At 36.8% G+C, this 25,655-nt stretch overlaps 1 protein-coding gene and 1 non-coding gene across 4 annotated transcripts; both read right to left on the reverse strand.

Annotated features, from left to right (window-relative positions):
• Positions 1–12,624: 12,624 nt before the first annotated feature.
• LOC111886434 (piezo-type mechanosensitive ion channel homolog) lies at positions 12,625–25,007 on the reverse strand. Of its 3 annotated transcripts, XM_052767252.1 has the most exons (24): positions 24,698–25,004; positions 24,122–24,202; positions 23,773–23,929; positions 23,517–23,674; positions 23,125–23,281; positions 22,795–22,972; positions 22,235–22,350; positions 22,065–22,149; positions 21,098–21,313; positions 20,841–21,018; positions 20,627–20,755; positions 20,353–20,526; positions 19,968–20,201; positions 18,380–19,888; positions 15,786–18,250; positions 15,284–15,679; positions 14,916–15,074; positions 14,326–14,829; positions 14,002–14,143; positions 13,772–13,916; positions 13,458–13,614; positions 13,281–13,372; positions 13,044–13,209; positions 12,625–12,946 (listed from the first exon to the last, which is right to left on the reverse strand). In XM_052767252.1, the coding sequence occupies exons 1-21, from the start codon at positions 24,744–24,746 to the stop codon at positions 13,473–13,475; spliced, it is 7,374 nt and encodes a 2,457-aa protein (XP_052623212.1). In that variant the 5' UTR covers positions 24,747–25,004; the 3' UTR covers positions 12,625–12,946; positions 13,044–13,209; positions 13,281–13,372; positions 13,458–13,472. The 3 variants fall into 3 exon arrangements, with proteins under 3 accessions (XP_052623212.1, XP_052623211.1, XP_052623213.1); XM_052767251.1 differs by having other exon boundaries at positions 12,706–13,209; XM_052767253.1 differs by lacking the exons at positions 12,625–12,946; positions 13,044–13,209; positions 13,281–13,372; ... (1 more) ...; positions 13,772–13,916; positions 14,002–14,143 and having other exon boundaries at positions 14,813–14,829; positions 14,916–15,028; positions 24,698–25,007.
• A 67-nt stretch (positions 25,008–25,074) lies between these two features.
• TRNAG-UCC (transfer RNA glycine (anticodon UCC)) lies at positions 25,075–25,146 on the reverse strand. The gene has a single exon. It is a non-coding gene; the product is annotated as a tRNA-Gly (tRNA).
• Positions 25,147–25,655: the final 509 nt, after the last annotated feature.

A 25,655-nucleotide genomic window follows, 5' to 3' on the forward strand; every position in this document is an offset into this window, starting at 1 on the left:
GGAAATATTTTTGACCGGATTTAAACCCGTTGGAATATTTTAATTAATATTCGTCAAGCGAAAATAAAAACACGTAAATTATCTTTCCATTTATTTGGAAAAAGTTTATTTTTATTTGCGGCCATTTAACCTGGTAAAATTTTAAACCTCGTTAAACATAAGTATCGGGTAGTCGTATACCGGGTACAACACCCAAGCCCTATATAAGGGTGGGTGGACACTCCTTAGAAGCCTTTTCCCACCTTAGACTCTCTCTCTCTACAAACGGGTTTTGGTCAAAAATCGCCCATCCGAGCCTCAAATCGGTAAGTAAACCTTCCTAGCTTGTTATCTAACTTATCTAGCTTGCAAATTCGTAACTTAATCATCCAAAAACCCCAAGAACATGAGTTTACGGTCTTGGGAGCATCCCAAAACCATAAACCCCTTGGATATGGGTTTTAATGCTCAAAAACCCTTCCAAACCACTTCTCATGCTTAGCAATGGCTTAGAGGCTTACCCGAAAGGACTTAGAACACCAAAATCAGACCAAATGGGGATTAAACATGAGTTTACGGTCTAAGGATGTTCTTAGACTGTAAACCCATGTTCATGGCCCATAAACACCTTTTAAGGTGTTAAACTACCCCTCAAACACCTCCAAAAGCTTCCATGGGTGCTTAGAGCCTTGTAATCCTTCGTTTGATGCACCAAAACATAGGGTTCATGGACAAAATGAGTTTACTATTGTAAACTCATGTGTTTAAGGTAGTAAACTCCCCAAGAACATCTCCTTATACCGTAAACACCTTTCCAAGGTGTTTAGGTGCCCTAAACACTTTCCTATGCTCCTAAAAGTGACTAGAACCTTACATGCATGAGTTAGAACCACCAAACAACGAAAGAAATGGACCAACATGAGTTTACTACCGTAAACTCATGTGTTTAAGGTCGTGAACTCCTCAAGGAGTAGTCTTAGGCCGTAAACTCCTTAAATGGCCCATTTTGAAGCCTTAAACACTTCATAAGCCCTAGAATTGAACCTAGCCTAGTTCCACAAGTGTTATAAGACCTTAATGCATCAAAGAACACACCATCCATGAGTTTACGGCCGTAAACTCATGGGGATAAGGTCTTAGGGCCATAAACTCTATAAAGAGTTTACTCTTGAAGAGTAAACTCCCTATCTAGGCCATACACACCCTTAGATGTTACCCGGGACACTCCTAGCACTTGACCAAAGTGTTTTCCGCATTTTAGGACGCGTATACGTGTTTGATTAGTATTATATTTACTAATTGTATGTAAACATATGCCATCATATGTTAATAGGTCACTAAGTGTGTTAAAGTCTTTACTTGACACCGAGCACCTAACCGACACCTTCATCGGATCCACTTACAACAGGTGAGTTCATACCCCTTAATTAACCTTTTAAATGTTTTACATGCTTTTATGGGGGGGGGGGGGGGGAGGGAGGGGGAATACAAGTTAAAACATGCCAGTTATCATATCAATCACATGTGATTGATAACCCGCATGCACAAGGATTTATTACACTGTCAACTGTTTTACCGAGTATGATACTGTAATTGGTTTTCCAAAACGTCTTTACTTGTTCAAAGCTTTTCTCAAATTGTCTCTCGCGCTGTATGTTTTACTTCAGATTCAGCTACAGCAGTATTTTAAAACAAAGGATTTCTTTACCTATAATGTTTTATCAAAGTTTCATTTAAAACTTGTTTATGAAAGGTTTTCAAAGGATTTCTAAAGGTTTTCAAACATATTTTACAAAAGATTACCAAGTCGTGATTTTCTTAAGTATGGTTTTCCAAAGTTTTCATCAAAGTTTTCTTCCATGTTTTTATACTCCTACTTTGTTAGATACTACTGCTTCATTATACTCCTACTTAGTTAATGCTCCTACTTAGTTAAATGCTATTACTTTGTTAACGCTTTTACTTCGTGATACGCTTTTACTTCGTGATACACTCCTACTTCATGATACGCTCCTACTTGTTAACGCTTTTACTTCGTGATACGCTCCTACTTCATGATACGCTCCTACTTGTTAACGCTTTTACTTCGTGATACGCTCCTACTTGTTAACGCTTTTACTTCGTGATACGCTCCTACTTCATGATACGCTCCTACTTGTTAACGCTTTTACTTCGTGATACGCTCCTACTTCGTGATACGCTTCTACTTATTAACGCTTCTACTTGTTGACACTCCTACTTTGTAAACGCTCCTACTTATTAACGCTTCTACTTTGTTAACACTTCAACTTCGTTAAATGTTTCTACTTAGTTAAATGTATGCCTATACTTGTATAGTTATATAAATAATGTTTAAAGGACTTAGGAAAGCTAGTTCGCCCTATTTCCTTTTCCTCGTTGGGATGTGGTTTGGTGGGATCGGATATCCGTCCGAAGGTCGTTTGATCATTAATTATATATTATGTATACATGTATAGACATATAGGTTTACATCGGTCAGTTATTTGTGAGTCTCTATCATTAGTCCAGTATTTACATCAGAACTCACTACACGAGATGCATCTTCAGGACACGGCCTTCTCCGTTGTTTAGTTGATAACCAGAGTCTCCTGTAGGGAGAGCGGACATTGTGTGTATAGATCTATACGTGATTGACACCCCCACACCCTGACTGCTAGCTACAGTCCACAACCTACCAAGCCAAGGGGTGACAAATGTCACATTCTTTCCGACGCTTGCAGGGCGTCAAGTTCTCTAGTGTCTATCAGTATGGTTACGAGTATCTCGGGGTTACCTTATAATTCATGGCCTTAAGGTAACGGGAATTAACACTGTATTCACTGTTTTTAGACCTTGCTAGACGTATCATTCATTTGATACTGTCTGGGGTATGTATTCACTGTTTTTAGACCTTGCTAGACGTATCATTCATTTGATATTGTCTGGGGTCTGTATTCACTATTTTTAGACCTTGCTAGACGTATCATTCATTTGATACTATCTGGGGTCTATATTCACTGTTTTTAGACCTTGTTAGACGTATCATTCATTTGATACTGTCTGGGGTCTGTGACTCCTTTCGTTAGACTGAGTCAGGCGTGTTGTTCATTCGATACTCCCCTGGAGTCTATGATTTCTTTTGCCTTAGTCAGCAGTATTTCCTGCTGAGGCCTATGTTATTTTCCCTAATGCTTTTACTTGTGATATCCTTCTACTTTCTTTAAAGTCAAATATCGTATTTTAGTAATGATAATATTTTAGGGAAATTCTCTTTAAAACATAACATTGTCGGGTCTTGGTAGAAGACTACTTTTATTTAGAAAATATAGGATTTTCTGGAAAGGGACTCTAATACACTGTTGATTCTAAACTACTACTTTTATTAAAGTTATTTGAATAAAATGACACTAAATACTTATGAACTCACCAGCATTTGTAAAAATGCTGATACTCGCTTTCAAATAACTTGTATTCTCAGGTCAGCAATAGACAGGTACATCCCAGAAGCTTTTGGTGAAGACAGTTTAGTACCAAGCTGCACCTATAATATTACTTGTATTACTTTGATGTTTCTATGTAATGTAAACTATGTAAAACTAATACTATTAATGCAATGGTTGTTGTACTTTGATTACTATACTGCATATGTTGTGATACTTGACATGACGCCATCCACCCCAAAACGTTTCCGCCATTCCGGTTTTGGGGTGTGACACCTCGTTAGTTTAAATTTTCACACTTTAACCCTTACGAGACATAAAATGATTGTTATGCCCGTTTGGATTTCTTTTCTATTTAATTTAATGTTATAATAATTATTATTAGTTTAAAAATAAAAAAAACAATAGGCCCCACTTCATACCTAACCCTGACATCCCCACCCACAATCTCTCTTTCCCATCTTTAGTTAACTCTTCAAGAACCACCGACCACCATTTCTGGACAACCACCACCGGATCACACTTCTTGAAGTCAAAATTCGGCCACTTTTTATGTGTTTTGTTTGTAGCATCCCTTATTCACAGAACCATCAACCAGATTATCGAATATAGTAGTGTGTAATTTGTTGAGATAAAATATGAATTTTCCTTCTTTGTTTGTATTAGAAAAAAGGAAACTAGAAATAGATCATCAAAGATGACCATCATCTGCATGTCTCAAACGCCATACTTCATCGCCACCTTCCCAATTCCACCCTTCTTCTTCAATCAAACTGTAACATCCTCAAAATCATTACAAAAAATTTTCATTTTAAATTTAATAATTATAAAACCATTTGTTTGAAAACAACCATAGCATCAAATCATATCAAAACCAGAGTATCAGTAGTCAAAACATATCATGATAAAACAATGTCAGAGTACAAATCCCAAAAATCTCATATGCGAAAAATCGTGTGTGTGATGCGCTGTTACCGTGTCGGCTCCTTTCCTTTCGAAGAGGAGGTACCTGAAACCAAAACTGAAAACCGTAAGCCCAAAGCTTATTGAGTTCCCCCATCATGCCATATACCATATACATATAATGTCTATCCCTCGTTATCTTTCAACCGGTATCTGACTGGCATAACTGGAAGCTTGACTCCCCTTCGGTATCTTTCAACCGGTACCGGGAGCTGGCCTCCCCTTCGGTATCTTTCAACCAGTAATCAGGGACTATTTCACCCCTACCCCTACCACATAACATACTAGCACACATATAGCATAATAGATAGTGGCATACCAGATAATTATTACAAAGACAATCATTTAACTAACAACTCCTACTAGTGGGTCGATATTGTGGCCTTAGACCCACTCTTACTGGAAGGTAACTCACTTCAATGCCGTGAAGTAGTTAAACTGTCATCGGTGTTGGGATCAACTTTCCTCAAACTCCTACACATAACATCTGTTTTAATTACTCTTTCAAACTTATAACCCCTTTAAGGGTCAACACTGGTCAATGGCCAAGTCAAAGGTCAACACTCTGGTCAAAGTCAACCTTCTGGTCCAAGTCAACATTATGGTTGACTCAACTCGCCGAGTTGGTCTGTGAACTCGTTGAGTTACCCTCTAATTCGCCGAGTTTCTCCTTATGACAGAATCGATACTTTTCGTTTGAACTCTTCGAGTCCTTCCATGAACTTGTTGAGTTCCCCTTCATACAAGTCGGGGCATTTCACTCGCAAATCGCCGAGTTGATCCTTAAACTCGTCGAGTTCCTCTTCATAGATATTGGGACATTTGCCATCAACTCGCCAAGTTCATCCTTAGACTCGTCGGGTTCTTTGATATTCAAGTCCATAAACATGTCCAACTTGTTAAGTCATATTCTAGATTCAACAAGTTTGCTCAGTAACAGAAAAGGTTGGAGAATCACGACCTAACTCACCGAGTCGTATGAGCGACTCGTCGAGTCCCCCATAGTCTAAATCTATACAGTCGATTTTAGTCGGGCTTAATGAATCCAAAACGTAGATCTGGCCTCTTAGAGTTGATATAACACGTAAAGTTACGAACTTCACGTTCATGCATGGGTTATCTAGCTTAAAAGGCCCTAAAATGAGGTTCACAAGTTGCATGGGACTCCCATGGCCATAAAGTTGACACCTTTATGCCATGAAGTTCCTCAAAGGTTCCAGATCTGAAGTCAATACCCCAAAACATGCTTTCATCTATGAATGGTTCCAAAATATGCTCCTAAAAGCCCTAAACTACTCCATGAAGAGATATAGCAATGAATAGTCAAGGTATAGACTTTATACCTCAAATGAACTGGAAATGGAGCACAAACTATGGGTCTACTTGTTTCCTCTTGAGCCCCCAAGCTTCCTCTTCCTTCTCAAGCTTCAAAATCACCAAGAACACACAACAATGGATCAAGAATACTCACAATGGGTTAAGGTTTCGAGTTAGGGTTTTCTAGACTAAGGGAGGCGATGAGGGAGGCCAAAATGGAGTGTTAAGGTCTTTAAATAGGGTGTAAACCCTAAAAATTAGGGTTTCACTATGGCAGTCCTACTCGTCGAGTCGAGGCTCCTTGAATCGTCGAGTAGACTTCATGTCTTGCATCTAAAAATATTCCGTTCCTACTCGACGAGTTTGGGGCCTCCAACTCGTCGAGTCCCATTGCAAAAACGAATAATTATTTTTTTAAATACATACCAGGAACCAGACGTTACACAAACACCTCATTCCACCTTAAAACCCACCACTAGCTTCCTACCACCTCCTTTGTTGGGTTACACCACCATCATAACACCCTTGTCGCACATTTGTTTACCGTTTCAAACCGCAAACAACACCCACTTCAAACCTTACCTTCAAAACCAGAAAACCCACCTTAGTCAGAACCACCTTCATACAACCTGCAACATTCAAATCTATTCATTGCCTCCAAACAACAACTACTACTTGCCTTATACACCCTCGAAGCCAACCATCTCCATCTCCCAAGTTTCTGAACATTACCATCACCAAAACCACCTAGAGCCACCACCAAATCAGCCCCTAAAAACCATCTAAAAGTGTAACACCCGAAATCAGAAAGGTCAAGAAAGGAAAGGAAAAACCCTAAGTTAAAGAGGGTTGACTCGTCGAGTCCAGGGAGGAACTCGGCGAGTCGGAGCGGGATCCGGGTGTAAAGCAAGTGACCGACTCGGCGAGTCGGCAAGTGGACTCGGCGAGTCAGGTCTGGGTTGGGAAACCCTAATTTCGGGACTTGGTACCCTATTTAAGCATCTTAATCTCTTCCCTAGGGCTCATTTGCGACCCTATAGTCCAGAACCAGAAACCCTAAGCCTCCATTGTTGCTCAATCAAGCTTTCTTGCCAATTTGGGTGATTTGAAGGAAGAAGGAGGAAGGCACACATTGGGGATTCAAGAATTGGCAGTAGATCCAGAGTTTGTGAGGTCTTCCAGAGCTTTTGAAGGTAATGAGTCGCTACTTTCCCTCTTTTGCATATAGATCAACCTTTATCATGGGATTTGGGGCTTTTAGGACAAGTTTATGAACCATTTCGAGTTAGAAGCCCAGATCTGAAGTTGCTACTTCAGATCTATGTGTATCTTGGCCTAGAGAATCATAAAGCATCAGTCTATGGGTTGATTGTTGAGCCCCTTTGTCTCAAACCCTAGTTTATAGTGATTTTGAGCCTAGATCTCGTTAGCTACACGTAAAGTTTGCCACTTTACGTAAGGAATAGGCTTTAGAAGAGTGGATCTACAGTTTGGAGTCCATGCATGACTCAAAAGTCCTCTGCATGTATGTAGATCTGTATGGACTCGGCGAGTCCTTCGAGTGGACTCGGCGAGTAGCATGAAGATGAGGAGGAACTCGACGAGTGGGATGAACAACTCGTCGAGTCGGATGAAGTTAAGCATGAACTCGGCGAGTTGGAAGAACAACTCGACGAGTTGGTTGAAGATTGCCTTGGACTCGGCGAGTCTATTAGTGGACTCGGCAAGTCAGGTCGTGAAACCCCAATCCCTTCGAGTTGAGATTCGAATCAGTGAGTCGGGTGGAGACTCAACGAGTTGGACAGGTCAGGACTCGGAAATAGTTGGACTCGGCGAGTCATGGACTGACTCGGCGAGTCGAGTCGCGAATAGAAAGACCCTGAGCATATGAACTCGGCGAGTCATTAGGTGGACTCGGCGAGTAGGGTTGACCTGGAAGGTTGACTTTGACCAGGACTTTGACTTTGAATAGAGTTGACCTTGTTGACTTTTAGAGGACTGCCAGACTAAGTGTCATATTGATATTGGTAGCTCGGAGAGCTGGAGGAGCAGCGGCTCAGGGGATTGTCGATCAGCAGCCAGAGGATTATCGGCGGAGCTCAACAGTTTCCAGTAGGAACGGGTCTAAGGCCACAATGCCGGCCCGTTTAGCTAGCAGTAGTTTCCGGATTTTGATCTGATGCAGTAGTTAGTATGTTTGATGCCTTCGTGGCTCAGACAGAATTTATGTGTTATGTGTTCCGGGCTACGGCCCGATGCAGTATGCAGTGTATGTGTGTTCATGCTAGTTGATATGCTTATGTTATGTGATGTTCAGTTAGTTCCGGACTTAGGTCCGATGCAGGGGGCAAGGCCCTAGTTAGTCTGGACTTCGGTCCGATGCAGGGGACAAGGTCCCAGTCAGTTAGTCCGGACTTCGGTCCGATGCAGGGGACAAGGTCCCAGTCAGTTTCCGAACTTCGGTCCGATGCAGGGGGCAAGGCCCCAGTTAGTCCGGACTTCGGTCCGATGCAATGGGCAAGGCCCCAGTTAGTCCAGACCTCGGTCCGATGCAGTGGGCAAGGCCCAGTATGTGCTTCATATGTTATTGCATGGTATGTGGTAGATTGGGGGAGCTCACTAAGCTTCGTGCTTACGGTTTTCAGTTTTGGTTTCAGGTACTCATTTTTCAAAAGAGGAGCTCGGGAAGATTGCAGTGCACACACCATAGTCAGTTAGCCTGGGAATGTTTGACTCTGATAATGAGATTATGTTTTGAATTAATACTCTAAAAATTATATTATGACTTATGATACAGTTTTGTAAATATGGTTTTAGTAATGTTTTAAAAGAAATTTTTAGTCGTGATTTTTGGGTCGTTACAAAAACACCACATGGAATGTGATCCCCTCTCCGTCTTTGTCATCGACGAAGAAGATTTGGGTTTGATCTGAAGGTTTCGGGTTTGTTTTTTGAGGTTTGAGTGATGACCACTGGTCGTTACAGGAGGTCTGTAATAGAGATGACCGAGTGAATTTAAAGGAGAAGATAATGGTGCCAGAGTGATGGTGATGGATATGTGGTTTCGCGATGTGGGTAATATGTGGAAAAGATGGTTGATATGGTTGAATCTTGTTGTAGGTTTGAAGCTTCAAGATGATAGTGAAAATGGGGGCGTCAGTGACGGGAGTGGGTGAGAAAGAGGGGATAAAGATAGGAGTTGGGGGGATATATATATATATATATATATATATATATATATATATATATATATATATATATATATATATATATATATATATATAATGTAAATAGAGATTAATAAGGACAAAACAATCATTTCATCTCAATAAGGATGAAACGTGCAAATTTAAAACAAATGAGAGACGATCTGAGTTAATTTTTGAAAATAGAGATTAAACAAATGTTTGGACATATGCACGAGAAATAATTGGTGTAATTTACCCTTCATTTGATAAAACTGTAAAACGTTGACTTGATATATATTGGTGGAACTATTATTTTTCTATTATGTAAAATTAATTGGCAAATATAAGCTTAAAAATCACAACATTGAATGTACTACATTTTAGGTCAACAAGGAAGACAAATCGAACATAGTTATTCTAGACGAATCATGGGCTAAGTAATATGCATCGAGTTAAAATAAATAAATTTATTGATTGCTAAAATATAGGAACAAAGTAGGTTGAAACGTGATGCTACTCGGGATTTAAAGTTTATTTCAATTAAATTTTAAATGCAAATATATCATCTGAGTATTATAAAGGGTTATAAATGAGTCGTGTTACTTGTAAGTTATTGATATCAATTTCTTGAAAGCTCGACTCAAAATTGAGTTGAACGAGTACAAGCCAAACTCTTAGGGTCATTTATTAAACTAACTTGAGCTCAAGCTTTAGTCTAAAAGTTCGATTAGGCCCAAGGCTAAATGAACTTCTATATAAAATATTAACAAATAATTTGTCCATCCTACATCCAAGGAAAAAGTTATAAGGAAACTAGATATATGGTGAACATAAAGAAAAAAAAGTACAACAATTAAAAGATGTAGATTCATTACATTGTTTGATATTTTTCCTTACTGAATTAAACCATATACTAGTAGTATAATTGTAAGTGTTCTAAAAAGCATGTAATGGTGATGTCAATACATGTCATGGCGGCATATTAAAAACCTTCGTGGTGATGTTGCTAGGTATTATATTAATATACACTTCAACAATATTCAATATTCTAATGCTGATCATCTTTAATTTTCAATCTTCTTTATAAAATGTATTTACATAAAACAATAATCATTATTATTATACTGTGATTCATAAGCTTAAAATGACATTTCAAACTTTAAAAAACTAACCTTTTAGGGATTATAAAATCTAACAAACAAACAACCATACTAACGTATTTTTGTGTAATAATAAATAGAAAGCAACACAATTGACAATTTAATAGCGTCCGCTTCGAAATCCGAATAACAAATCCTGAATACGCCTTTTGAAGTCCGAATAACTGTTGTGTTTTTTTTTTTTTTTTTTTTTTTTTTTTTTTTTTTTTTCAATCTTAAATCCAACGAGAAAATAAAGATACTTATGGAAACTCAAGTAGATTTCGATAACTTAAATGCAATATACCCTATATACAACATGTACTTAATTAATTTCATAAATCAAATGCAGATATGGGACTGTGGGGATACATCGTTATTTTTCCAAATTTTACAATCTATTTTTATTTCAACTTTATGGAAATATCCAAAATTGGTCAAAATTTGGAACGGAATTTCTATGAAATAAATTAAAACAAATGCATTGATTTGGTAGAGATGTATTCAATTTTTTGGATTCCTTGCTTTTTTTTTCGTTGATCAATCCATTGATGAAACCGAAGTAATCTCTATATAAAGAATCGTTGAGTTTCATCACTAGCATGATCAAAACAAGTTTATTGGTGTTAATTCTCTAAGTAGCATCGAAATATCAACGACATAATTCATCATCATGAGTTCCACCGCTGTCATTTCTTATCCACCACCGATTGATGTTCCCCGGTCATCAGAATCGGTTGAGCACGAGAACAATAACATTCAAGAAGGTAAGGAAAACAATGTTGCAATAAAAACTCTTGTGACATTGGCGAAAATTGATCTCTTAGGGCTTGGAGACAATAAGGTGGTGAAAGGCGGTGCTACTGACATACCGGTGGGAGGAAAACCCAATGAGGCGGTGCATATTTCGACTAATCAGAGCGGAGTTCACGAGAATCCCAATGAAATAGTCTACAGTTTTCCTCCAAATTTATCAGTTGTAAACATAAACGGACGAATGAGATTTGAACTCGTGACAGTGAGAGAGAATGGACGGTTACAGATATTCATGGTACCATACCACTGTTCGCAGTTGGTAAGGAGTCATCTGAGAAACGGTCGAGTGACGATGTGGCTTCTGAAAGATGCACATATGGATTTGGTATGAGTTTCTAGGAAACCTTTTTAGGTTCTAAAGATCATAAAATAAAACCACTTTTTACCCAGCTAAGTTGCTTTTTTTCTAAAGCAATCAAATACAAATAAATAAATCTTACTAGATGCTTGTTGGGATCTACCGAATGGATATTGAGAACTTTGAATCAAATATTATGATTCCCTTACTATATTTTAATACTTGTGTTTACTTGTTGTCATGCATCCAAGTTTTTCATTTGTAAAATTGTCTTTTTTTCTTCATAAAAGATTTAGAAAACCATATAAAAATGTTAGTATTCTTGCATTGTTTTTTTATCCACCTAGCGTTGTTAATCTATTGGATATGATTAATAATATGATTTTCAACTCGTAATCTTTATAAACTCATATTCATATTAATATATATTAATTATATCATATGGTTCATCTAACGGTCAGCAATTTATATAATATGTGATATTAGATAATAGATATAGACATGACAGTCTAAAAAAGAATTAAACATGTGTTTATAGATTATTATTTACTAGCAACAATCATTTATTGTATATATTATATAAGAAGATTTTTTTACATACGAAAAAATATATATTGATAGAAAAGTTGAAGGGTTTCTCCTAAAAGTTTATATATGTATATACATGTTATATTGTTGAAGATAGCTAAAGTATTCTTTTTTAATTTTTCAGTAACTAGTTGCGAGACCTTGTACTATACGAGTTAAAAAAAAAAGTTAAATATAGAGATCTAAACATTTAAGAGTTTGAATTTACAAAAAAAATGAGAAAAATATTAAATTATTGAAATTGAAATGTTCCTTTCTCTTTTAAATTTAAACATATAATCTAAATAAATAAACAAAGAATAATTGGGCGTTTAATTTATGAAATTTGAAATTAAACGGAAACTTACATTAATAAAACTGATACATTTATTATAACTATTACATTTAAATATTATAAAGTTTAATAAAATGAGAAGAATTCATAAAATTACAAATGCAAAAACGAAATGGCATTTATTTATTTATTAGGATACAGTGATATACTATACATTAAACAAACATTATTGGGTTATGGGTTCCTTCCCCGGGTGAAGTAGAGTTACCCATTTGGCATTTGGGCTTCAGGTAAAAGGAGCACATATTTTGATTTAACAGACCTATATCTTTTTTTTTTGAACAAAAAACACTAATAATTTTATATCCATATTAACCTACGAAATCAGGGCTACAAATATGATAATTTGTAACCAACTTAAGTGTATCACATCGGGCTAGTTGGACTGTTTGGTGACATTTCGAAGTGGACATTAGGTTGTTGCCTCTTTTAGAGTGAATTGTTTTGGACTAGATTTTCATTTTAGTATGTAAATAATTACTTAAATGGAAAAAAATCAAATAATTAGTGCTTCTTCTGGAAAAAAAAAAAATCGTATTGGCTATTATAGATAAAAGGAGGCTGATTTTAAAATTGTGACATCCATTAAGCAAAAGTAGATGTGTAAATGACTCCACCTAACTAACAATCACGGAAAGTTATGTGTTGTTTATCTCCTTGCATCTTATTATTATGGCCTCGTTTGTTTTTTTTTACAAAAATACTTTTTGAGCACTTTTCATTTCTGGCGGGTAGACGTTTCTCAAGTCCATGTCTTCTTCCGCACACATGGAAAAAGACAAAATACATTTAACCACTTCCAAAACAAACAACACTTACGTGTGTTGATTGAAACCCTAAGAAATGTTCAAGTTCCTATCAAGAGCTCAAATGGTCTTAAATATCTGCAAGAATTATATTGTTGGCGCATTAAGGCAAGGTCGAATAACTTGAAAATGAGCAAGCCCAAAAATATACACCAAAAAATGTCCAAACTCCAACCTTTAAGTACATACATGTTAACTCAGGTCTTGAACAGCTCGACGAGTCGAATTCTTATAAACTCGAACTCGACTTGTTTTGAGCTCATATTTCTACATACTGAAGCTCGAATTATCAAACAAAAGGCTTGACTTGTTTGCAGCCCTACTTGATTATGATACAACACCTGCATTTGAACATCAACATTCAACTTAGCCATTTTACAGGATTATAAAGTAAGTATTAAGTATTAGGAACCTGCACTCCAAGTCAGGTTTGGGGACTTTATATTTGTTCAAATGCAAGTCAACTTTATCCCTCCTCATGTCCATTCTTCAAGTTGCAAAACCCTAGCTTTAAGAAAGGATGAATAAGTCATTTCAAAATTCAAATATAGATGTAGATAGAAGGATGGATGGAAAATGAAGTGCATGCCTTTTTTGTGATTTCTTAAAAGGCTTCGGGGTTGGTGTACTCTAGCAGCATATGCGGTGACCTGTATATTTTTACCAATGTCCAGTACAAGACCTCTTCAACTACCAGTTCGCCCTCAGCTCTAGCAGCATATATATCCTCACAAATGGCAATCAATCTACACACACACACACACACACACACCAAAGTTACTTTAATCAAAAATGCCAAAATGATGGAAAATCATAATTTACTTTAAATCAGCTGATATTGGGCTATAACAAATTTAATGGCTTAGCTAAAAATAAAACGAGTTAAATAGTGAAAAAAGGTACCTGTCACAAGAAGGAAGGTTCTCGAATGGAATTCTCATTCTCAAGTCAGAGCACTGAAGCCTTATGAAGCGACCAACTGCTAATACAAAGGTAATGTAGAGACCCCATATACTCGATTTGCTCAACGTCTCACCAAGAAGACCCTCTTAATCAGATTCAACAAATAATTATCAATATGTATTTTTTTTTCTAAACTTTTTGATTATATATTTAAAGAAAGATGGACTTACGTGGCGTTTCCTCTGACACTACAATGGCCATGGGCCCCATCAAATCTCCACATGCACTTGAATTCAACCAATCAATATCGTAAAATGACCACCATTCTGAATTCCCACGATGTAGGAGAAGCTTCGCATCCACTCCACCTGCCTGTACATGTAATTTGTAAAATTAAAATTCCAGCATTAGGGTTAGGGATACGGATACAACCATACAGGATATATATATATATATATATATATATATATATATATATATATATATATATATATATATATATATATATATATATATATATATATATATATATATATATATATATATATATGTACCTTTTGGTCGAAGAGTCTGACATCCCCTGAACCAGTCAAGCGAAAATACCTTGGATAAGTGTTATTTATCCTAAAGCTATTGGTGGAACCATTAAGAACCTGCTCAAGTTCTGAAGGCGTGGGAAGATCTGAGCGTTGTATAGTTTGTTCGTATTTTACAACTTCTTTGTTCTTAGGCCTGTCTCGAGTCAGCACCCAAGAAAATTTCATATCCATGGCCATATCAAGAGACTGAATGAACTTTCTTTGAATGGCATCAGGGACAAGCCACAAACTAATGGCATCGGCTTGGCAACATATCATTTGGATATCATCCACATTATAAGAATCCAGGTAATTATTGGGATCAAGATTAGCTGAAGGTTTCAACACGTTCCATGGTGTGATTGCACATAGAGTTGTCTCGTATAACATCAATCGTCCACCGTTTGTCTTTATGTGAAACTGAACACTTACATCATTAATAGGGTTGGCTATGTTTGTCGGGTTACCACTACTATACATCTGCAATTTAAAAAATTTTGTTTAAGAAATATCAACAACCATGCAAAATCATGTATATATAAATAAAGAATAGAGAAATAACTTACAAGCATAGGAGCCCATATGACACAGATTAATATAAAGAATAAGCATAAGCCATTGCAAAATTTAGTAACTTTCTTCTGCCTCTCTCCTTGTCTACGACCGGCCATGTTCAGAACTGCATCAGATTTGACAAGGTACAAACTTGCATTTATGTCCTCCAACTATAACCGCAAAATTACATACATCAATCAGTTTATTTATATACATGCCAGATGCTGAAAATCATTCATGAAAATGAAAAGTCCTTTCAGATTTCTATGGATAGTTAACTTCCTCTTTATTTCTGAAAATAAAGCCAAAATTTGACTTGCTTTCTTGGTTCTTAACACATCTTGATAGATTAAAAAAAAAAAAAAAAATAGGAACTTACCTTGAGCCAGTCATACATGGTCAAAGATGTGGTGGTGCATGACCAATCAAGAACACATCTTAATTCATAGAGGAAGGGGAGTGCACGGTAGAGTCGGTAACCCAAATAATTAACTCTAGTAATACTGCTAGTCAAAAACTGCCTATATAAAGTACTCTTATGAGGAACCCCTGATCGTATTTGCATGGCTTGAAGGGCCAAAGAGATGGCTTTAGTAAGATATATTGCACGCAGTGCTAAACCTGCTGCATGGTGCTGTGAAGGTTCCATGCTCCAGGCATACTCAGTCACTGAGTATGTGAAAATTACAAGGTTACATATGTAAAATATCACTTTCCCTGTTGCAAATGAACACAGATATAGAACGCGATCAAGCACGATCAAGAAGAAGATAGCCTGCATATACATATATATATAAAATCTAATTAGCTTACACCCACCCCACCCTAAATAAGGTATTCATTCAAGTGATAAAAAAAAAAAAAAAAAAAAAAAAACTTGCCATCAAGATGAACACAAACTCCTTTGGAAACTGATCTTCCAGCTGATAAACATCTAGAAATTCGTTTTTATTCTTTATAACAGACTGGTAGAAAATGGCTACCAAAAAGAAAACAGCCAAATCCGCACCGAATATGTAGGCATATAGATCGATCTCTCTTTTGCCTCCCCCTATTACGGATACAATAGAATAAGGAAATCCAAAATGTTTAGAAAGACCAGCATCTTCTGCTTCTATTATCTCCTTAGCCACATCAGCTGCAGGAGTTAGAGACTTGTAGTTTTCAGCCATAAGACATTCCTCCCTTGGTGATGCATACGTGACTTCAAAAACCGCCAATGCCACATTTGGGCTGTCTTTACTCTTTTCAATGCTACGTACCTGGACAGTACTCGCATAAGAGCAAGTGTCAGGGTCTGATATCTTGCATTTTGAATTATGTACAAATCTAAGCATTTGGTTGACTCCCGATTCTACCCTTGCTGGTTGAATCCCGTATTCCGGCCATGAATGAACATCTAATGATAACTGGATAAAATACGGGGGAGATTCTGCTTCCTGTGTCAGTGATTTCCAGTAATTAACACAGTTCCCGATGATCAGTTTAGCAATATTTTTTACAATCTGAAGAACCTTTTGTGTGTTCTCTCTCCAACTTGAACTAAAAAGAACCTCCTTAGGGTTGACGATTCTCCCCGTGAAATTGCTGAACTCGGTTGCGAAAATCCATTCGCTGTCTTTGGCAGTTATAGAGCTCTGAATGAGGGTAAATAGGTAAACTAGAAATAGTGGCAACAAACTGACAACGAATGAAGAGGTTATTCTGTTTGTAGGAAACCCCCATTCCGGAAGAGAGACGGAATCGATAGTGATCCCACAATGTTGGATGATGATTTGATACACATACTGAATCAAAATATAGAACTCAGTGTAGATCAGCATTACAACCCAGAAGATGTAACTAGGTCCGGTGTTCACACAAAGAGCATACAAGAAGAGAGCTGCAAGATACACCATGGAAAGCAGGCTAAAGTTCCAAAGAAAGACAAGAAGGAAGCAACAATAGCAGACAATGTCATTATTCGATTGCATCTGTCCCCATATATGTTGAAAGATTATCCCACAACTAGCTGATTCAGAACCAGTTCTACTTCTTTCAGATTGCAAAGAAGATGAACGATTCGAAGCTATGTGACTCTCGTTTTGGCTTTCTGTCTCACTATTTTTACCAGTGGGTGATAACGAAGTCGGGTCATCCGAATCTAAATCTTCTTGAGGGATATTTAAGTAATTTGCTAAGTTGGAAACCGCCCGATTTCCGATCGACTGTACTTGAGAAACACCATCACCTATCAACTGTACAGCAGATATCAATGTGCTTTCTTTCATAGGCCCTTTACCTTTCTTCTCCATCTCTGCGATGTCCTCATCAAACTCAGCAACTTCAATAAGATGCGAGTTTTCTGGCGACTCGAATGCAGGTAAACTTTCGGTTCCATGGAATTCAAATGGTAATGGCATCTCCATATTAATATCCGACGCGTGTTTCTTGAGATTATCTTCTTCTTTATTAACAACACACTGAGTGGTATAATCGGTATTTAAAGAGACAGCTCTCCTTCTTCGTAGCCCTTCGTTACGAGGTGAATCATCATGAGTATGTTCATGAGCAGGACACGTAGTGTGAAGCTGGATCTGTAAGTTTAGCATTTCGGATTTCATCTTCTCCACTTGCATATTCCTCTGGCGTTTCTTCTCTTTGTCTTCACGAATATGCTGCAACTGCTCAGTTTTCCATGCAGCCTTCTTCTCTTGTTCGCGTACAATCGCACCGATTTGCTCAGCTTCGAGATATTGGAATACGTAATTTAGCTCTGGAGAGGAAAACATGTATGACTGCAATGACACCAGAATGAAGATGATAATCTCAACCAAGGCAGACCTTGAGGTAATCCGGAATCCATAATCATACTTATAAAATCCGATAACTTCATAAACATAGTCTATGGTTTCACATTTCCCTTCGTTAAAAACACCAACGAATGGTGATTGATAGGCAAGAGAGAGAACAATGACAGCAAAGTTGTATATCCGCAACCACTTAAAGATCTTGTTCTTTTTCTTTAGTATTGTAAGTCTGAGTCGGAAAAGACTTAGAGCAAAAGCGAGATATCCAAGGTGTAATATATCGTATTCGAGAGTTCCAGTGATTAAAATTAAGGCAAGCACAAGATCCAACAGATGGCAGTAGCAGTATAGTCTTAAGTAGTCAAGAAGAGTCCAGATGGTTTTGGTTTCAAGCGAAAGGTCTTTCCAAACAAACGCATTCTTGCGTTGAGAAATCATTTGGCGATATGTATATGATCCTGAGAAACTACAGAATCGATCGGCTCGCAGCTTGAAACATGAAAACTTGAAGACTATGAAGTAACTGATCAGCACTCTTGGGTCATCAACAGTAAGTCCTACACACAGTTATAACAAAAATTAAGAATGCAAATGTTGGTGATTTCATGATCCAATTTGATACTCAAGTTACACCATGTTAATTTCTAGATGAATTCATCAAAAGGATGAAGAGGAGAGAACAGTACCTAGCCAGCAGCGACGACAATAGCTGAAATGAAATTCCGAAGTCCTCCAGCAGTCATGGCAGTGTAAGGTGTTGTCACTTTCACCAAATTCACTTAAAGGCCTTTCAGTCTTCCAAATGGCAAAATATTCGAGTAAAAGAACACTAGCAAAAAGGACAACAAATAATGACCATGATCTTTGTACTAGTTGTCGGCCAAGCACAACACAAGCAGCAAGTGATGCGATATACAGCAGAGAAATGGCATTAAGAAGAGCAAAACTCGCAAGAAGCAATGCGATCATGTTAATCTCAAGGCCAAAGAGGATGAACATGTTCTCCATCCAAAACTTTAGGTATATCTTTAAGGAAGTCTTCTGCATTTCAAATCTCTCTTTTCGTAAGAAAAGAACCTGTTTCTTTTTCCATTTATGGTTCTCATTAACCTGTCCCCAAAAATACCCAAGCATGTATCTTCTGTTATTACTCTTGGTACCTGAATCACCAGATGATTCTTGGCTGTTTGCTGGCCAAGAGTTGATGCTTCTCAACCCCATCTTTTTAATAGATGAAAAAACATTATCCTCATCTGGAATCGAGGCAACTGGTAACACATCTTCTTGAGAGAAAAACAATGGGCAAGGCTCTTCCCATTGACCTACACCCGAAAGCCAACTGGGAAGCACCTCTAACCAATGGAAGACATTATACTGAAGGGTACATGCAGCAATGACCAGTACCTTAGCCCTCAACCCTGCTTCTAAACCTCTAGCTCCAGGCTGATACACCTTTAACCCTAGAAAGTTGGAAAAAGCAGAGTGTTTTTGCCCAGGAAACATTGAAGCTTGTTCCCCACACAACTGGAATAAATACTCTGATGTCACGAGAAATCCCGTGTAAACCAAAAATGATTTTGATGGGATCCGGGAAGCTTTTGGTAAAATTGAGCAGAAGACAGTGCCAAGAAGATAGAGAAAACCGAATGCACTTATTGGAGATATTGCTGCGTAGAACATAGCAGCAAACAAGATTTTTTGACTGTGCCATATTAGAAGCCTTCTAATAAACCCAATCACCCCAAACTGGAGCCGATTTGTGTCCTCTAAGTTAGGATACCTGTTTTGTCTCCTCTCGTAGCTATAAAGTTGCATTGCGATTGTTATTGCTAATGCTTCCGAAACGTTTTCAAATACTGCTGCTTCTGAATTGTAGCCAAGGTATTTATAAAGATCAACTTTTGTGGATATCCATCCCTCAAAACTTGGGAAGATGCTCAAAATATAGATGAGAATAAACATCACGATTGAATATGCTTTCAATGGGAACCATAGACGCTTTCTTGTCTTCTCAACAAGTTGTCTGCCAGTAATCCAGAAAAGGAGAAGAAAAAGGTACCCAAATGACACGTAATTAGGTGGAGTCATGTAGACTGTGATAAGTATAGTTACAAACGCGATGTAAGTGCCAAATGAACGATATAGCGATAGAAACCTCTGCCCTATTGCACTGAGATATGATGCCACTTTTCTCTCTGAAACAAAAAAACACAAAGTTATTAGAAAAGTTGATAATATAAAAATTAGAAGAAATGGTGGTGAATGTGAATGTACCTTGGGAGGGGTTATCATCGATGTGTGTAGAGTTTGCAACAGCATAAACAGATAACAAAACTGATTTATTCAAACCAGCTTTTAAAATACTAAATCCAATGGGAGGGCGAGGTGTGTGCTGCACAATTGCTGAGAAAGAAAACAGAACTTTGTGACCATGCTTCTGAATGGCACAGAAACCTGCAAGCAAAGCTATTTCCACAAAATCCCAGGTGCTATCACATTCAAGGAGACCTGCATCAATTTGGTTACAATTCTTATTATTTAACAGAATAAATAGAAAAGCAGGAAACCATGTGTGATAACTAATCCCACATTGGTTACAGATTCAAGTTTATTTGAGTTTATGTGTAGGATTGGTGAACCAATTAGAAATAGACAATACCTAACTGAGATAAAATTGCCCAACTTATAGTGTCACTTTTCCTCAAGGCCCCAGAGACAAGATTTATCTGAAGAGTGTACAAGATTGCGAAATGAATCTCACACAGAAGAAGTAAGGCGCCTTGCACTCTTGGGCTGATGCGGTGGCTCAATAAATACAGAAAAAAGAATATCACTGAAGCACAGATAAAATAGTAGCACTTATAAGGGCTTGTTCCATGATCAGATCAGATAGTACTAGTAGTAAAATTATATTAATTAGAGAGTAAACGTACTATATACAGCATGGATGAAACCAGGCTTCATTGCAATGAGAAATATTTGCACTAGCATGATTGCCCGGTTACATTTGCGAAGCACCCAAGCGATTGTGGCTACAATCAGCACTTTTGTTTCTTCTTTAACTGCATTTACAATTGCTTTTAGTAAAAGAATAACAAATTAATCAGTAAGAATTGAGAAATTAAATTTGAAAATAAAAAAAAAGACCTTCAGGGGTAGAGTCTCCATCAGACGTACTGGGGACCTCATCAGAGAGGTAGAGGAAAACAGAGTTGTTGACAAGGTTAACAAGGGCAACTAAAAATCCAAGACAAAACTGAGCAAGGATAAAGAAACCAGGAAATGGATAATGCCACAACCCCACCATTTCCCAAACCTGTGTGTCCTGTATATGAAATTTAAGGAAAGAAACATACAAGATTATTTCTCATGAAAGGGAAATAGAATGAAAAAAAGATAATTACCTTTCCAAGCTTCCCATTCTGGTTTGAGAAAACTATATTGAAAATATATGTACTGACAGCCCAAAACAGAATGAAGACAAGGAGCAGCCCGTTTAGTCTGTGCAAACGGAACAAGGATGGGAACACAAATATAATGTAGCCGACATATCCAAGCAATCCAAATGCACACACACTTGCATAATAGAAGCTCCATAAGGAAAGAGCAAACAAGGACACCTGTCAATTTCATCACTGAAAATTTAACAAAAATAAGCCGAAAGATAATTGACATGCTCGACTTAACCTGAAACCAAAATACATTGACTAGGTCAAGGAAGCAACAAGCATGTGAAAAAAAAATGTTGCACTTATAAACTATAGAGATTCATATAAGATTTTAGACAGAACAAATCCAAAGACAGTCCACATTACATTTATTAAAAAAAAAAGAGCCTAAATAACATCACTACTACAAGAGTGCTTATCGATATTTAGATTCAATCAGATCATGTCCTTGACCTCCAAACATACTATTTAGATTTCAATGGTAACTCATGTATTAATGAGGTAGTATATTCATGAAAAATATCCAATAAAACTTATATCATAACAGATTTTGTGGATTGATGCATAATAATAAAAAGGACCATGACAGTATAAAACTTATGAGGGCCTTTCATGTGTTACAGGATCTTTGGGTAGTACCAGATTAACTACAATTTTAGATTCTTGTTTTGCAAGTATAGCCTAGTCATGATTGTACAGTTGAACTTCTGTCAGACCTTCTGTTTATGAAATTTTTACAACAGTTACATCATAGTACTTAAAAGCATGTGATACTTTCCAGAAACAGAATTTGATTATGTTTTATGCATGCAAGAAACTAGGTAGCGAGATTTACTAGAATTCCAATTTGATGTAAACATATTTGATCAGTTGTTTGTTATACATCTAGAGATTATAAGTATGTCCAGTTAAGGGTACGTACTGGGGCACCATAGGTAAAGAAATTGATGCTGAATGTCCGAAAAACTGCACCTCTTAGTAAAACATTGGTGTCTCGTTCACCAGATCTACAGATGATATTGCCTTAAATTAGATCATACGATAACTTTGATACATATAAATCAATTTTGCATTATATTTTAACTCGGTTACCTTGATTCACGGATGAAAAAAGAATTTGTAGATGGGAGAAGATGTTCGGCCAAGTTGCCTTCTCTCATGGACATGATCAAATTCATTTCCTCCAAGTCAAGTTTGACAAAAGATAACTGCATAAATGCTGCAAAATTATCAACTGTACCAAAGTTTGATACAATAAGCAGCAAAATTTGCAGTTATGTACATGGGTAACTAAGTAGAAATACACCAAACACTGAAAGATTTATGTACTGATTTTGTATGACTTCACCATGGAAGCAATAAAACTATTAAAAAAGTTCCATTTTAACCACTCCACTATAAAACACGAAATGAAAATGACGAAAATATCCTTAATTTTGACCCATTTTGTGTAAATGAACCAGACTGCATAGCTGGTCTTTGATATATATATATTTTTTTTATAGTTGAGCTGCCTAAATGAGACTTCTCTAATAGTTTGTTGGACTCCATAGGCATTTTCTTTATAAGTAGTTTTTTAAAGGGGGGGAGGAAAGTATAATGTTGATAGAAATCTAAAGAAAATGTTGGCAAGTTCCTGGAAAAAGGTGTACCCCGAAGAAATATATGATCAGCGAAAGACCAGAACAAATTTCTGTCCAATCAGATTCCGAAGAAATTCTGTATAGGCCGATGAAATCACCTATCATATTCGGTGATCTTGTGGGGAGCTGATACATATACAGAAAGATAATATTGAATCCCGCATATAGCCAAAGAGCTCTCCACCACCTTCATAACAATTTAAACAAATGCAAGCAAAATTCATTATATATTACTTTGTATAACAAGTTTAAATATTATGATAGAAATCTTCACTTTGTATAACAAGAATCAACATTTTTTTATTGTACTAGGATAATCAACAAGTACTATAAAGTCACCTGAAGACACCATGAAAGTTGCTCGATAATGACCAATCCACAAGACCCACACAGCTAGAAACGAAAAATGGTAAAGAAACCCAAGAAGTGTTGCTGATACCCACAACCAACTGAACAGCAGGCAACAGCAAGAAGAAAGCAACCTTCACATGTGAACCTTCCATACCACCAAATGGGGACAGAAAGATTCCAGTCAATTTATGACAATAATTTCTAAGAGCTCAAGTTATGTCAAACATTCGACTTGTATCAATTTTGTTTAAATAAATCCCAGTCAAAAGCCAAGGGGGTCAAGTTTCATAAGGAAATGTGAAGTTGAGGATCAGTATGTTGGGAAAAAAAAAAAAAAAAAATCATCAAGCAAAGCTTTAAATTTATTAACTTGTACTAACCTATTCGTTCTATGGCTTCTGCAAGATCCCCCAAAAATGAAGATGACCATGTAAACAAGCCTAATCTGATTTCATGGAGTTCAGTCGTAGCAGTGAATGCTGCTAATAGTTGCAAGGTCAAATAATAAATTATTTTTGGTGATCTTGGTCTCTTGATTCTGCAAAAACATACTTCATTAGTATGCATGACAGATTAATTACACAGCAAGAGCCAAGAGCAGCTGATGCTGATGAGATTGAAAATTTAAAATCTCACATCATGAATCCTATAAACTTTGCCCACACAGGTTCTTCTGCACTGCATCTTCCACACCAAATGGCCCATGCTAAAAGAAAAGTCAATTGTGAAAGGATAACAACAAGTGAGTAAACAACAATACCCCATAGTACAATTCTCCCCTTTGAGTGAAATCCTACAAAAGAAAAATATATCAAGTAAGCTTGATATGATATCAATTGCTTAACAGATACACTATAAGGAAGTGTTATGTCAGATGCATTTACAGTGCATGAATAATGCAGATAGAAACTGGAGCTCGTCTTCAAAGAGTTTAAAGATGTTTAAGCAGTCCTACTGTATCTGATGAACGAATATAGAGTAATACCTCTTTCCAGATGAACGAATAGAATAAGTAGAGAACCTAGCAAGTTCCCAAGAGAGATCAAACTCCAATTCAGTAAAGCAGCTGCAGATACAGAAACAATTAGCATATGTGTAGAAAGGTAATAGAGTGATCAGATAAAATTGTCCAAGATTTAACGGTCTACAATAACAAATTCTTTCAACGTTTACCCCTGAGCTAACTCATTTATTTGTACGGAAAAGTTGTCCAATAATCTCAATTGACAGGACTCAGTGAAAAACGTCATATGAATTGACAATAACTTGACATAATCACGAACAATGTCGCAAGTACAAAGATCACAGTGCATTGTTTGTCACTTCAATTTTGAAGTCCACGCTAATCTAAGCTTTATGTAGAGAAAACAAATACTATAATCTGTATTTTAACGACAAACATGAGGTACCTACATGAATCCACAGTAATAAAATCAAACGCCATGCATGCACAACACACATCGTTTTGCCCCTAATTCACACTCGATTGTTCTGTGAATAACTATCAGGTGATCTTCATATAAAACTTGCCCAATTAAATAACGAAGAAATAAAATTTTACCTGTAAATAGTAGCAATGACAACAGATATCCTCCGACTAATACCCCCATTCTTGGCTCGTAAGGTCGAAGCCAGATCGTTCATATCATCAGTTGATTATTTAATCAGACTTTCAGTGGAAATTCTCTTTTCGAGCAAAAAATTCGAAAATTTTGAATCCAGAAGAAGCTATTTTTCCCAGTATTGGTTCGATTTCTGTAAACTAACAGCAAAAATCAGAAAAGGCGAGTGGATCTTGATGGAAGATTTACGTAAAATTGCGAGCTCCATGTACATCTACGATTAGTGTGATCACGGAAGGTGATTACGTAATTTTGATTTGAAAAGACTTGTCCAAGACCACGTGGCTGAAAAAGGACAGCAAGCAAACAAAAAAAATGCGTTTGCCGGGAGTCGAACCCGGGTCTATTGCTTGGAAGGCAATTATCCTAACCGTTGGACTACAAACGCAATTTATGTAACAATTTTACCCGTTGTGTAGTCATCTAAATATTCATGTTTCTTGTATTGCTTTACTTCCCATTTACGTTGTTACATATTTGTATAGTTTACGTTATGTTACTAGACATTTTTATTGTGTTGCTCTGTATCCTAATTTTTATACGTATCTAGTTTCTGGGTTTATATTTTTTATGGACCAAACGTTTGATATTTTTTTCAATGCATTTTGTATCGGTTGAAATTTTTTGGATAACCTAGGATTGTCGATTGGATCCACCTAGGAATTCCCAACAAAGTCAACATTGTAGTGTCCATATTTATATGTTGCAAACTTGGGAGGAGTCACATTTTAATTAATTATATTTGTTTTCTGAAAGCATGAACTATAAATTCTAAAGTATAGATCATAAATTAAAAACTGCTTCTATACACTTTTCCATGCAATTTGTTTTATTTTGAGGTTTATGAGTTGTGTTTTATCACCATCAATGTGACTTGCAGTGATCACTTGAAAATTA

Source organism: Lactuca sativa, chromosome 9 (genome assembly GCF_002870075.4).
Source record: "Lactuca sativa cultivar Salinas chromosome 9, Lsat_Salinas_v11, whole genome shotgun sequence".
NCBI lineage: Eukaryota > Viridiplantae > Streptophyta > Magnoliopsida > Asterales > Asteraceae > Lactuca > Lactuca sativa.